The 15,024-nt window shown below is 43.9% G+C and overlaps 1 protein-coding gene across 5 annotated transcripts in view; it reads left to right on the top strand.

Moving 5' to 3' along the window:
- The window catches only part of PLCB4 (phospholipase C beta 4), a 516,205-nt gene that overhangs the window by 489,816 nt on the left and 11,365 nt on the right, over window positions 1-15,024 (top strand). For all 5 annotated transcript variants that reach the window (XM_075339305.1, XM_075339306.1, XM_075339302.1 and 2 more), the window contains 3 exons: window positions 697-872; window positions 1,021-1,122; window positions 7,280-7,337. In XM_075339305.1, the coding sequence (XP_075195420.1) occupies window positions 697-872; window positions 1,021-1,122; window positions 7,280-7,337 (336 nt within the window). The remainder of the gene's footprint in view (window positions 1-696; window positions 873-1,020; window positions 1,123-7,279; window positions 7,338-15,024) is intronic.

Below are 15,024 nucleotides of genomic sequence, written 5' to 3'. Positions count from 1 at the left end.
CCTCACAGGACTATTTTTAAACACATCCCATTGTGGAAATTATTCTTATTCCAAGATATCTTGATTAAAATGAACCTTGTTTGTGGGAAGACAACTTTCATCTATTAGCCACACCAAGTGTGCAAATTTAAGGGGCAGGAAATAGCTGACAATTAAGTGAGCACCATTGTGGATGCTGGTAGACCCCACCAGGAAAAGCTGACTGTCTATATGCTATCTAAATTCTGTAAAACTAAATCCTATATGCAACACAATGTGTATTTCGGTACACTGTGCCATAGTGACCATCCTGTTCTACACTGATGAGGGGCAATCACACTGAAACAGCTATTGGTAGAAGATGGCTCTCTGGCTTGGCTTCTGTGCCTAGTCATTTTACAAGTCTCCTTCACATTGATTTATGGGGCATCACATCTTATGGGTGTCACTTTTATATAGCTTTTTTTTCCCTCTGGAGACAGCTAAGTGTTGTCCTTTCGTCCTGAGGAAGATTCCCTGCTCAGGAGGTTTCCTTAAGGAGAATCAACCCCCTTTCATGAACCCATTTTTTTTTTCCCCAGAAACTAATCTAACCACAAAAAAAGTTGATAGAGCACAAAAATCACTGTATCCAATGACAGCAACATGTTGCTGCCTAAAAGTCCTCCAAGTCAAACGGCCTATGTTTAACCGGGCAGCACATTTCTGTTCCATTAGGTGAAAGAAATTGTTGCTCAACATACGAAAGAGTGGTCAGAACTTCTTAACACGCAAGCTGCTGAAGTACAAGACCTCCAAGATGTACATTTAAGTCAACAATGCGAACTCCTGAAAAAGCTGCTGATCACCGTCCAAGAACAACAGACACAACAGCTGAAACTCTCCCATGATCGGTAAGCAATATTGCTGATTAAATGCCAGATCAATACAGGTAAACTGGGTTGTCCATATGTCTTTTTTTCAACCATGCTATGGTGTCCTAAAATCTCGTACTGTATTTCTTTTACTGAATAAGCTTTCCTTTACAATGTGTACTTACAGCGAGAGCAAGGAGATGAGGGCCAATCAAGCTAAAATTTCCATGGAAAACAGTAAAGCCATAAGCCAGGATAAATCTATCAAAAATAAAGCTGAACGAGAAAGGTATGTGTCTCATAAAAAATAATAATAATGGCACGAACAATAATGATGGAGAAGAAATTATTACTATTATTTAACCCCATCTCCCCTGAGCGATTTTGCGTTTTTCGTTTTTTACTCCCCTTCTTCCAAAAGCCATAACTTTTTAGTTTAAAGGTGAATTTAGCCTTGTAAGGGTTTGTTTTCTGCAGGACGAGTTGTACTTTTGAATGACACCATTCATTCTGCCATATACTGTACTGGAAAATAGGAAAAACTTCCAAGTTTCGTGAAATTGCAAAAAAAAGTGCAATTGCACATTTGTGTTTTGTTTTGTTTTTCTCATTTACCATGTTCAATACATGGTAAAACTGACCTAGTATTATGATTGCGCGGGTCAGTATGAGTTTGTAGATACCAAACATGTTTAGTTTTACTTTTATCTAAGCAGTGAAAAAAATTCAGAAGTTTGTAAAAAAACAAAACATTGCTCTTTTAGCACCATTTTCTGAGACTTGAAGATTTCCCAGAAAAATGCTTTGGTTCCCTATTGACTTAAGGCACCGTTTCACTAAGCGACATCGCTGCTGAGTCACGGTTTTGGTGACGCAACAGCGATTTTGCTAGCGATGTCACTGTATGTGACATCCAGCAACAACCTGGCCCCTGCTGTGAGATCTCTAGTCGTTGCAGAATGGTCCAGGCCATTTTCTTCAAAGGCGATGTCCTGCTGGGCAGGACACATCGCTGTGTTTGACACTGTGTGACAGGGTCACAGTGACTGCTGAGATCGTTATACAGGTCACTACTGCGACCTGTATCGTTACTGAGTCATTGGTAAGGTCTGACTGTGTGACATCTCACCAGCGACCTCCCAGCGACTTACCAGCGATCCTTATCAGGTCACATTGGTTTTTCGGGATCGCTGGTAAGTCGCTAAATGTGACGGGGGCTTTAGACTAGCTTCATTATTAATGAATACTGGAATAGTACTATGTATTTAGTTTCATACTATTCGCCCATCACTTATAGACACCTCTCCATTAGTATCCACTAGTACCACCAGGGCTTGATGCCAGCTAACAGTACACAGCTGACATCAACATCAACTTCCATTACTCCAATTGCCACCTCACCAGAGCAATCGGAAAGAACCAGGGCGAGTAGACAGAATTGGTGTATCTTATGTGTTGCGCCACTTCTGGGGCAGCTGCGGGCTGATGTGAATATCAGCTCACAGCTGTCTGCTTCACCTTTGCTGGTTATCAAAAATAGAGGGGAGCAGACGTCAATTTTTTAATTATATATTTATTAAGTTAAACCAGGATAAATATCCGTTATTGCCATATGAATGGCACTAAAGGGTGCAAGTTTTTAATGTGGAAGGGGGTTGGCAAATTACTTATCTGCAGTATAATTATCTGGTCTGTCTGTCTTTCTACAGGTGCATCTCAATAGATTAGAATATCATCAAAAAGGTTATTTATTTTAGAAATTCAATACAAAAAGGGAAACGCATATATTATATAAAGTCATTACAACCAGAGTGATCTATTTTAAGTGTTTATTTCTGTTAATGTTGATGATTATGGCTTACAGCCAATGAAAACCCATTATCTCAGAAAATTAGAATAATTACCACAAAACACCTGCAAAGGCCTCCTAAGGCTAGGTTCGCACACTGCGTCTTTTTGACGCTGCATTTTTGTGCGTTTTTGGCCGCTAAAAACGCACAAAAACGCACCTGCGTCGAAAAAACGCATCAAAAAATGCATCGTTTTTGCCGCGATTTGGTGCGTTTTTGGCTGCGTTTTGCTGCGTTTTTGATCTCTGCATTTTGCTGCGTTTTTCCAATGCATTGAATGGGGGGAAAACGCAGAAAAACGCAGGAAAGAACTGACATTTCCATTTTTTTTTTTTTTACTCAACAACGCAGGTAAAAAAAACAGATGTCTGCGGACAGCAAAAATGAAAACTCATAGACTTTGCTGGGGAAGCAAAGTCCTGCAGTTTTGAGGCCAAAAACGCACCCGAAAAACGCACTGTGCGCACATAGCCTAAGCGTTTAAAATGGTTACTTAGTATGTGTCAGTAGGCTACACAATCATGGGGAGGACTGCTGACTTGACAGATGTTCCGAAGGCAGCCATTGACACACTCCACAAGGGGGTAAGCCACAAAAGGTCATTGCCAAAGAAGCTGGCTGTTCACAGAGTGCTGTATCCAAACATATTAATGGAAAGTTGAGTGGAAAGAAAAAGGTGCACAAGCAACCGGGATAACCACAGCCTTGATAGGATTGGTAAAAAAGGACATTCAAAAATTTGGGGAGATTCACAAGGAGTGGACACTGCTGGAGTCAGTGCTTCAAGAGCTACCACACACAGACATATCCAGGACATGGGCTACAAGTGTCGCTTTCTTTGTGTCAGGCCACTCATGACCAATAGACAACACCAGAAGCGTCTTACCTGGGCAAAGGAGAAAAAGAAAAAGAACTGGACTGTTGCTCAGTGGTCCAAGGTGATGTTTTCAGATTAAAGTAAATTTTGCATTTCATTTGGAAATAAAGGTCCCAGAGTCTGGAGGAAGAGTGGAGAGGCCACAATCCAAGCTGCTGAGGTCTAGTGTGAAGTTTCCACAATCAGTGATGGTTTGGGGAGCCATGTCATCGGCTGGTGTAGTTCCACTGTGTTTTATCAAGACCAAAGTCAGCGCAGCCGTCTACCAGGAAATTTTAGAGCACTTCATGCTTCCCTCTGCCGACAAGCTTTTTGGAGATGGAAATGTCATTTTCTAGCAGGACTTTGCACCTGTCCACACTGCCAAAAGTGCCAATACCTGGTATAATAACCACAGTATCACTGTGCTTGATTGGCCAGCAAACTCACCTGACCTCATTGAGTATCTATGGGGTATTGTCAAGAGGAAGATGAGAGACACCAGACCCAACAATGCAGACGAGCTGAAGGCTACTATCAAAGCAAACTGGGCTTCCATAACACCTCAGCAGTGCCACAGGCTGATCGCCTCCATGCCACGCCGCATTGATGCAGTAATTCATGGAAAAGGAGCATCGACAAGTATTGAGGCATTTACTGTACAGACTATTCAGTAGGCGCCAACTAGTGTAACTGAGTGTAAGATCATTTTTTCAGTTGGTCTTATATAATATTCTAATTTTCTGAGATAAATACTTTTGGGTTTTCATTGGCTGTAAGCCATAATCATCAATATTAACAGAAATAAACACTTGAAAAAGATCCCTCTGTGTGTAATGACTCTATATAATATGTAGGAATAGATCCCTCTGTGTGTAATGACTCTATATAATATATAGGAATAGATCACTCTGTGTGTAATGACTCTATATGATATATAGGAATAGATCCCTCTGTGTGTAATGACTCTATATAATATATTTGTTTCTCTTTTTGTATTGAATTACTGAAATAAATTAACTTTTTGATGATATTCCAATTTATTGAGATGCACTTATATCTGTCTATCTATCTTTCTATCTATCTATAGTCTTATATTTGATTGCTTTTATTTCCGACAACTACAAACATTTTTACATAGAGTAGTCCAGGATGTAAAAGATTATGTTAAAAACGTATGGCATACGGATGAGATACGGATGTCATTTGGATGTTATGTGAGAAAAAAATTGCACACTCGCATGACAAAAGGTTACCCAGATGGATTGCATTCGTCCAACTTTTCAGGAGCTTATTGGGACGAATTTTTTCATGCAAATGTGAGCGAGCCCTCAGTCATAGGCTCTTAAGAGGTTAGTCACATTTCTCCACTTCAGAAGTGCATTGCTCCCCAGGTTGCAGGCTTCCTTGTTGCTGGGGTGCGCCAGCAGTAATGATTGACAGTCCAGTAAGGCTACATTTACGCATCAGTTTTTTTCCATCAGGCACAATCCGGAAAAAAACGGATAAAACGGATCTGGCGCCAGATCCATTTTATCCCCATTGATTTGTATTAGCGCTGGATTGTGCCTTATGGCCTTGCGTTGCATCCGGCTTTTGACTGAATTAATTACTCAATTACTGCGGCGGCCGGATGGAACGTTTCATTGAACGTTTTCTGTCTCTGAAAAAAAAATCGTATCGCGCCGGATCCGTTTTTTTAAACTGAGCATGCTTTAATTTATTGTAAAAAACGTATCCAGCAAAATAACGGATGCAAAAATGGATGCACCAGATCCGTTTTTTGACGGATCCGGTATACTGGATACTTAAAAAAAAAAGGATCCGACGCATCCGTTTTTGCATATTTTGCGCCGGATCCGTTGCATCAGGCACACGCCGGATTGGGTCTGATGCCAAAAAACTGATGTGTGAACATAGCTTAAGCTCTCCGTATTTTCAGCCCTTGCTTCTGCACAGCAGCAGTGGTCAGTTTACTTAGTAATGAGCAGTGAATGAAAACAAAATGAGAAAAGCAAAGATAAGAGAAGAACAGAGGCAGAGAGAAATAGCAAATTTTCTGTCTACCGTTCTATACCTGTCTGTCAACATTGAAAAAAATCTGTTACCATTTTGACGTTTTTAAAATGTTAATATGGGCATACAGGTTATAGAATGCAGAAAAATCTCATACTTGTATGCCTCATAGCAGATGCCTTGTTGTTGAAATATCATCTTTTATCACTTTATGTGAATGAGCTCTTCCAGGCTATGGGGCGGATGCTGCCTGGAAGATAACTCCGCCTCCAGAGCTTATTTTAAATAATAGGGGCTTTACCAGTGTGATGTGTGAGGGCCGCTCTCTGCTCCCACTGCAGAGCTGTGTGTGATTATAACTGACACATCTGCTGGTTCCTCTCAGCTTCCATCTCACAGGCAGACGGTGTCGCAACATTGCTGCAATGAAGAAGAGCTCAGGGAGCTGCAAAATTTTTTTTACAAAAAGTCCTATTTCATTTCTCTTGTTCTGTGTCAGTTACTTGTCTCACACTGGTAATGCCCCTTTTATTTACAATAAGCTCTGGAGGCGGAGTTATCTTCCAGGCAGCATCCGTCCCATAGCCTGGAAGACCTCATTAAAGCGGGCTTTACAAGCTACAATTTATCTAACGATGTGTCGGCAGGGTCACGTCGTAAGTGACGCACATCCGGCATAGTTAGTTACATTGTAGCGTGTGAAACCTCCGTGCAATTGCGATTGAACGTTAAAACGTTCATTGCACGCACATCGTTCAATTACTAAAAATTGAACGTCCGGTTGTTCAATGTTCCCGAGGCAGCACACATCGCTGTGTGTGACACCCCGGGAACGATGAACACATCTTACCTGCGTCCCGCGGCTCCTGTTGGCAATGCGGAAGGAAGGAGGTGGGCGGGATGTTTACGTCCCGCTCATCTCCGCCCCTCCGCTTCTATTGGCCGGCTGCCGTGTGACATCGCTGTGACGCCGAACGTCCCTCCCACTCCAGGAAGTGGATGTTTGCCGCCCACATCGAGGTCGTATGGAAGGTAAGTACATGTGACGGGATATAATTGTTTGTGCGACACGGTCAACAAATTGAACGTGCCACACATACGATGGGGGCGGGTACGATCGCATACGATATCGTATGCAGAATTGAAAGGTGTAAAGCAGGCTTTACATAGAGTGCTAAAAGATGATTTTTCCACAACCAACCATCTAATATGAGGTAGACAGGTATGGCTTTCATCAGCATTCTACACCCTGGATATCCATATTAACAGCTTAAAAAGGTCAAAGTGATGACAGATTCCCTTTAAATCAGCTGAAACCATTGAACATGTGAAGTTCGGTTTCATTCGTGGCATCAGTGTCACACTAGAAACTACTACATTGGTTTCACGAGTTGGATTTTCTTGCATTGATGGGTGAAAGATTCTCTACAACACGTTAAACAAGAGCTACAAATTAATGGGTTAAATTGATGTGCTTCACCTCTAGGGTACATGAAGCCCTGCCAGTATGGTTCAACTCTCTTCTTGCCACCTTAGATAACGGGACCATGACTAATACTGCAAACACTATTTAGGATTTGATTAGCCATTACAATTGTACATTATACATGAGTTATTGTGTCAGTTGTGTTAATATTTATGCCCTGCGTTCCTTTGTGTTTGCAGAATGGGGGGCTGCGCACTGTTCATTTTGCCTCCATTTATATTCCTTTGATCTTTTGTAGGCGAGTGAGGGAATTGAACAGCAGCAACACAAAGAAATTCCTTGAAGAAAGGAAAAGAGTAAGTAGAAATGAGTCACTATCTTGTCATCCCGAGCAGCAGAAAATTACGGCTTGCTGCTTGTTAATCACGTGCTGCATCTTGTAGCCCATTCCGCCTCCTCTCCTGCCCTTTTCCTACCAGCAGGATTGACAGGTTCTTGAGAGCTTGTTTTGTTTTTAAATAAAAATAAACCATTTAGTCACCGACCCTCCGGATCATTGATGTAGACAATGCATTTCTTTTCCAGAATCCTGCAGAAAATGCCTGTAAATATTCACGTTTCCACTTTATTGTGTTGTCATTATAAAAAAAAAAATCAAAAATAAAGATCTATCTTACCATATAATACTTAGAACACAGATTGCATTTCAGTTGCCTTAGGCTACTTTCACACTTGCGTTCAGCGCAGTCCGTCACTATGGAGAATAGCGCAGTCCGTTAACGCACTGCGCTATTCTCCATAGACTTGTATGGACGACGCACTGTAACACAAGTGTCAGCGTTGGATCCGCTGGACGACACAGTGTCGTTATTTTGACGCTGCGTCGGGCGGAGGGAACGCAGCATGTAACTTTTTTTGAGCGGCGGAAACCTTTATTTTTCACTGCGCATGCTCATTTTTTTTTTTTTTTAAATCACAGAAACTTTATTTTGTTTCTCGGTGGCCGAACGTTCAGCTGAGCGCCCGGCCACCGGCATGTGACAGCTCTCAGCTGAGCGCCCGGCCGCTGGCATGTGACAGCTCTCAGCTGAGCACCCAGCAGCCGGCATGTGAGAGCGCTCAGCGGAGCGCTCCAAAGCCGGCATGTGAGAGCGCTCAGCTTAGCGCCCAGCAGCCGGCATGTGAGAATGCTCAGCTGAGCGCCCGGCCGCCGGCATGTGAGAACGCTCAGCTGAGCGCCCGGCCGCCGGCATGTGAGAATGCTCAGCTGAGCGCCCGGCTGCCGGCATGTGAGAATGCTCAGCTGAGCGCCCGGCCGCCGGCATGTGAGAATGCTCAGCTGAGCGCCCGGCCGCCGGCATGTGAGAGCTCTCAGCTGAACGCCCGGCCGCCGGCATGTGAGAGCGTTCAGCTGAGCGCCCGGCCGCTGGCATGTGAGAACGCTCAGCTGAGCGCCCGGCCGCCGGCATGTGACAGCTCTCAGCTGAGCGCCCGGCCACCGGCATGTGACAGCTCTCAGCTGAGCGCCCAGCCGCCGGCATGTGAGAGCGCTCAGCGAAGCGCCCGGAAGCCAGCATGTGAGAACACTCAGCTGAGCGCCCGGCAGCCGGCTTGTGAGAGCGCTCAGCTGAGCGCCTGGCCACCGGCATGTGAGAGCTCTCAGCTGAGCGCCCGGCCACCGGCATGTGAGAGCTCTCAGCTGAGCGCCCGGCCACCGGCATGTGAGAGCTCAGCTGAGCGCCCGGCCGCCGGCATGTGAGAGCGATCAGCTAAGCGCCCGGCCACCGGCATGTGAGAGCGATCAGCTGAGCGATCGTTCACAATAATCTGCTGTTGGTAAAACTGTAAAGAAGAGAATAAAAAAAGCTTTCCGTTGTTTTGTATGATCTGTTGCATCCGTTGTGCCATTATATGCAACGCATCCGTTGCATCCGTCACACAACCCTATGCAACAGATGCCGTTCAACGCAAGTGTGAAACTAGCCTTAGGCCTCTTTCACACATCAGTTTTTTGCCATCAGGCACAAGCCGGCGAATTGCGGATAAAACTGATCCGTCTTCTGATGATGCCGGATCAGTTTTTTTTCTCATAGACTTGTATTAGCGCCGGATTGTGCCACATGACCTCGCGTTTCATACAGCGGCCTCCGGATCCGGCAAAAATTGTGAGTGCGGCCGCCGGAAGCAACGCACAAAACAACATTTTTATGTGCGTCGAAAAAACGGAAGGCGATGGATCCGGCACCGTCCGTCTTTTTTTAGAATTGAAGCCTATGGGTGTCGAATCCGTCTTCATCCGTCAAATGACGGAATCAGGCGACGGATCCGTTTTTTCTTTCTGGGCATGCCCAGAAGTTGTGTAAATTCACTTCTGGTCACAAAAAATGTGACCAGAAGTGAATGAGAAGGATCCGTTTTTTTACCGGATCCACCACATCAGTTTTGCCACAATCTGCGACGGATCCGTTGGTGACTGGTTGACACCTTTCACTCATTCTGATTGTGATGGATGACAGATATGTAAAGTTACTGAATGTACATTCTTGAATTCATATGTCTACATAGCATCATATAGTGCCGGAAAACTACCATAGCATCTTCTTAAATTAATGGCTTTTGTTGGATACCCAAGAAAAACAGGCAGTTAATCCCATCTCTGCACACCGAGGTTCTGCACACTGTGTGCGTCTCTATTTCTCAAAGTATATAGGAGATACAGAATCATCTAGTAAGGATCTGCCTCTAAAAACAACTTAAAGGGAATCAGTAAGCAACTTTTTGATATTTAATCTGCAGCAGCATGATGTAGGATGTAGGGGCCGAGAGCCTGATTCCTGAGATGCGTCACTTGCTATAGTTTCCATACAATCAGTGTTTTATCAGCTCAAGAATATCACTGCAGGAATAGGTGTCATGTACCAGATAGTCCAGCTTATCTGTGTAACCCCGCCCGCACCACTGATTGGCAGCTTGCTAACAATGCACAGAGTACACAGGAAGCAGCTAATCAGTGGTGCGGGCAGGGTTAGGCCAGAGTCACACTTGCGAGTGCATCGCGTGTAACTCGCGCGAGTCTCTCATTGAATCACTTGGCATGGACTCACACTCTCCTGACAGGAGTGGGTCGGTTGCATGTATGTCTATGCAGCTGAGACTCTCCTGTTAGGAGAGTGTGAGTCTGTGCCGGGTGATTCAGTGAGAGACCCGCGCGAGTTACACGCGATGCACTCGCAAGTGTGACTCTGGCCTTATACACAGCTCAGCACTCGTAGCACTACTACATTTCTATCAGAGAAAACATTGTATCAAAATTGCACCAAGCAGTTCAGTAAGTGACACATCATTGAAATCAGGCTCTCTGGCCCCACATCATGCCGATTTAGATTACATAGCAAAAACCTGCAGATAGACTCCCTTTAATTACATTTTTTAAAAAAAGGAAAGCAAAAGATTTGATGCACAGAGGTTGGTGTGCAGAAAGTACCATGAATAAGTAGTGAAATAGTCGGTTCAAGCATCCAGATCTTCTAAAAACTCTTTATTGTAGAAACATATTAAAATTCACAGTTTTCATCACCAATATAAGTTTTATTGGTGATAGAAACTCGATGTTTATATATTTCTACAAAATAACTGTTTTTAGAAGATAATCTGGACGTGAAACCACTTTTTTCACAACTTTATTAAACATCCTTTAAGTATGTCATAACTGATTAAGATGGCAAAAATATCTTGAAAAAAGGACCTGTCACTGGCCATAAATGTGTCATTTTTCATTTGATGTAAACGATGCTGTTCATCTGAAACTTGGGGTGTTTGTTTTGTTTCTATACGTCACCAATCCTGAGAGATGCCGTCTCTATTCTGTATATAAGTCTAGTCTTTTTAGCCAAGGGGGTATGGTCCTCAGGAGGAATCCAATAGAAAAGTGTTGAGGATCACACCCACTTGGCTAGATTTACATACAAGGAAAAGAGGGCCATATCTCAGGGACAGAGAGGCACAGGAACAGAAGAAAAACAGCTCTACATTCAAGAAAACAGCGGCATTTACACTAGGGGAAAAAAATGACTTATTTTTGACAAATGACACAACTTTTATAAAGTCTTTAAGTAATATTTATAGCTGTGAAGTAGGCTGCTGGCTGTATATAAGGCTGGTTTCAGACGTCCATGTTTTAGGTACGTGTGACATCCGTTTTTAACACGGATGTCACACGTACCCATGTTACCCTATTGTGCACCCTCACACGGCCGTGTTTTCACACGGACCGTGTGGCCCCGCTATTTCACATGGAGACGTGCCCGTTTTTTCTCCAGCAGCACGGACCGCACACTGATGTGATCTGTGTGACATCAGTGTGACACGTACCGGAGAAAACACGGGTTTTTAAATAAAAAGATTTTCTATAGTTACCTGTATCCAGCGATTCTGTCTCCGGCTCTGCTGCCTCCCGCTCCTGACCCCCACTCATTATTTTCATTGATTATTCACCACAGTGAGCAGCTGAGAGCAGGTGCATCGCGGTGACAGCGAAGGAGACAGCACCGCCGAGGTCAGCATCGCTGGGGACATCGCTAGTGACAGGTGAGTATCCTGCCAGCAGTGTGTGTGCAGGGACGTTCAGGAGGTCATCGGATTTCCCAATGAACTCTGATGACCTCCTGATGACACCCCTGCGCTACAGCGAGTGTCACGATGGTGACTTCCAGGGGTTCATGAGAGTTCATTGGGAACCCTGATGAGTCCCTGGATGTCACTGCACAAACTGCTGTATACTCACCTGTCACTGGCGATGTCCCCGGTGATGTCCACGGCTGTGCTGTGCCCAGCCTGTCCCCGCGATGCTCCGGCTTCCAGATCCTCAGGCAGTGAATAATCAATGAAAATAATGAGCGGGGATCAGGAGCGGGACGCAGCAGAGCCGGAGACAGCATCGCTGGATACAGGTAAATATAGAACATCTTTTCATTAGAGAGACACATGTTTTACCTGGTACGTGTCACACGTATGCAAACACGGATGTCACACGTGTGACACACCCATGACACACGTGTAACACAAGTATGACACACGTATGACCATAACCATGCGTGTGACTGGTACCTGATTAAACACGGACGTCTGAAACCAGCCTAAAAATGAGAAAGATTCAGCCTGTCACACGGCATTATAAGTTGCCTGTTAGTAAAACACCGGATTGTAGTAATTCACTGCAACATTAGACTATTGCAGTGTCTTATATAAGAAATCAAGGGATCGCAGAGTGAAGAACCCTACTAGGACAAAGACAAAAAAATATTAATTATTACATAATACATGATTATTAAAGACAATGAAAGCTTACTAAAAAAATAAGTTTAAAGTAGAAAAGACATACAAGCCTGAATTTAAAACTCATATTATAATGCAAAAATTATGAAAGTGAAAAGAATAACCATACAATCATGGTGAAAGTGATAACCTAGAATTTGAACACCACACAAGATGAGCCAATACAAAATTGAAAAAACAGGCAGTGATACAGTGGTAAGCATTTAACCTATAAAACTACCCAAAAGAAAACTCAAGAGTATTTATAATGAAAATCTTTTATTATTAAAAGGAATATTTAAAACAGAGGTACAGCAGAAAAAATGTGAAAAAATATACCAATTAAAAATATCCCATGATACAAGTAATCAACAGTTCGTCAATCTGGGGTAGCAATCCCAGTATCACATGTTAATAATTATGGCGACAGACTGGAAAACATGATAACAGTATATCAAAAAGCTAGAGGATTATTTCACAAAAAGAGGAAAAGACAGGCTGATTGAATAACAACTGTGACTAATGATGTCAATATAAGCAGAAAAAATGTTTATAATAGTCAAAAAAAGGCTTATAATAAAGCCTATTAGAAAACAATAATATTAAACATGACTGCTATAAATATTAAAAATATTACACAGTGTTACATATTACATAGCCTCACCGGTGTCACCCTGACGCGTTTCGCCGTGGCTTTCTTCAAGGGCGCATATAACAGAGTGATCTCAGTGGGGTTTTTATAATACTGGTGTACCAATTCACTAATAGTATAATTAAAAACATAACCAATGAACGTGCATGCAATAAACACTGAGGTCCAAGCATATATAGCGTGGGTACCCGCACCCATCTGTTGTGTGACACGGGCAAATCGCTGCCCGTGCCGCACAACATCGCCCAGACCCGTCACACTACTTACCTGCCCGGCGACGTCGCTTTGACCGGCGATCCGCCTCCTTTCTAAGGGGACAGTTCGTTCAGCGTCACAGCGACGTCATAGCTGCGTCACTGAACCGCCGCCCAATAGAAGCGGAGGGGCAGAGATGAGCGGGACATAACATCCCGCCCACCTCCTTCCTTCCTCATTGCGGCCGGGAGGCAGGTATGGAGAGCTTCCTCCTTCCTGCGGTGTCACACGGAGCGATGTGTGCTGCCGCAGGAACGACGAACAACTTCGTTACTGCTGCAGTAACGATTTTTGAGAATGGACCCCCATGTCACCGATGAGCGATTTTGCACGTTTTTGCGACGATGCAAAATCGCTCATAGGTGCCACACGTAACGGCATCGCTAATGCGACCGGATGTGTGTCACAAATTCCGTGACCCCAACGAGTTTGCATTAGCGATGTCGTAGCGTGTAAAGCCCACTTTAGGGTATGTGCGCACGCTGCCTTCTGGCAAGTGCAGAAATAATGCATCCTCTGGCAGACTGGATAACTGTAAACACTGCATTTGACAAAAAAAATGCATCCAAAACGCATGCATTTTGAATGCATTTTGAATGTGTTTTGAATGCATTTTGGATGCATTTTTGACAGTGCAGTACCACTCGGCTCTGCTACATCCCCATAGAGCATGGCTGGCTGTGAGAATGAACTCTGATGAACTTCACCCGACTTCATTGTCAGCGCATGGCTCTGTTTGTGTGCCGCGGCCTGATTTGCAGTCACCGGTGAAGGACTCGTTTATTTTTAATTATTTATTTTACTGCACGATATAGACCCGCCCACTGGCGCCTGTGATTGGTTGCAGTGAGACAGCTGTCACTCAGCGTGGGGGCTCGTCTGAATGCAACCAATCAAATGCGCCCGTGGGCGGGGAAAGCAGTGAATAGGAGATGGAATAATGAGCGGCCGGCACTTTCAAAAGCTGGAGAAGCCGCCGGAGCTTTGTGACAGCTGTGCAGCGCTGTGTCGGTGATCGGTGATTATGAAAGAGGGGGTGAGAGGGAGAGACCGACCGACAGAGACTGACCAACAGAGAGAGACCGACAGAGAAAGACCGACTGACAGAGAAAGAGAACAACTGACCAACCGACAGAGAGATAAAGAGACAGACAGAGACCGACATTGACAGAGAGAGAGAGAGACCAAAAGACCTGCGTTTTGTTTTTTAAAAAAGCATGCAGAATGCAACAAAAATGCAGTGCAAGCGCACAGCTAAACATTTTGGTTGCATTTTGACACACCTCATTGATTTCAATGGGTGGAAGATGCAACCAAAACACCCAAAAGAAGTGACATGCTGCTTTTTTAAACGCATCGATTTTGTCAAATATTTGGCATCCAAAACGCTGCGTTTAAAAAAGCAACATGCACGTGGAATTTGCAGAGTTCTCATCGGCTTTGCTGGGGAAGCACAACGCATGCATTTTGACAATGACACGCTGCGGTTTTAAACACAGCCAAAACGCAGGAAAAAACGCAACGTGCGCACATAGCCTTACACTGGAACAAAGGCTGAGTTTAGGAAGGGATGCAGGTTGTGTAATGAAAAACAGACTTTCCTCTTGCATCTACACCAATACACTTTTTGAGGGTTCATCTAAAATTTTAGGTAAAATTACAATGTTTTTTAATTATTTGTGAAGGATTGATATCTCTACATCTGCATATTATAGAGAGCTGTAGATGCACTTATATGCACTTATACGATATAGAAATGCATGAAATTGTGCACAGAATGGAAACAAACTGTTGATCTCAGGCAGGAAGAAATGGTGCGGCAG

The sequence above is a fragment of the Anomaloglossus baeobatrachus genome, chromosome 3 (assembly GCF_048569485.1).
Source record: "Anomaloglossus baeobatrachus isolate aAnoBae1 chromosome 3, aAnoBae1.hap1, whole genome shotgun sequence".
Lineage (NCBI taxonomy): Eukaryota > Metazoa > Chordata > Amphibia > Anura > Aromobatidae > Anomaloglossus > Anomaloglossus baeobatrachus.
The sequence above is the reverse complement of the archived record's forward strand: the minus strand, read 5'-3'. Positions and strand labels throughout refer to the sequence as shown.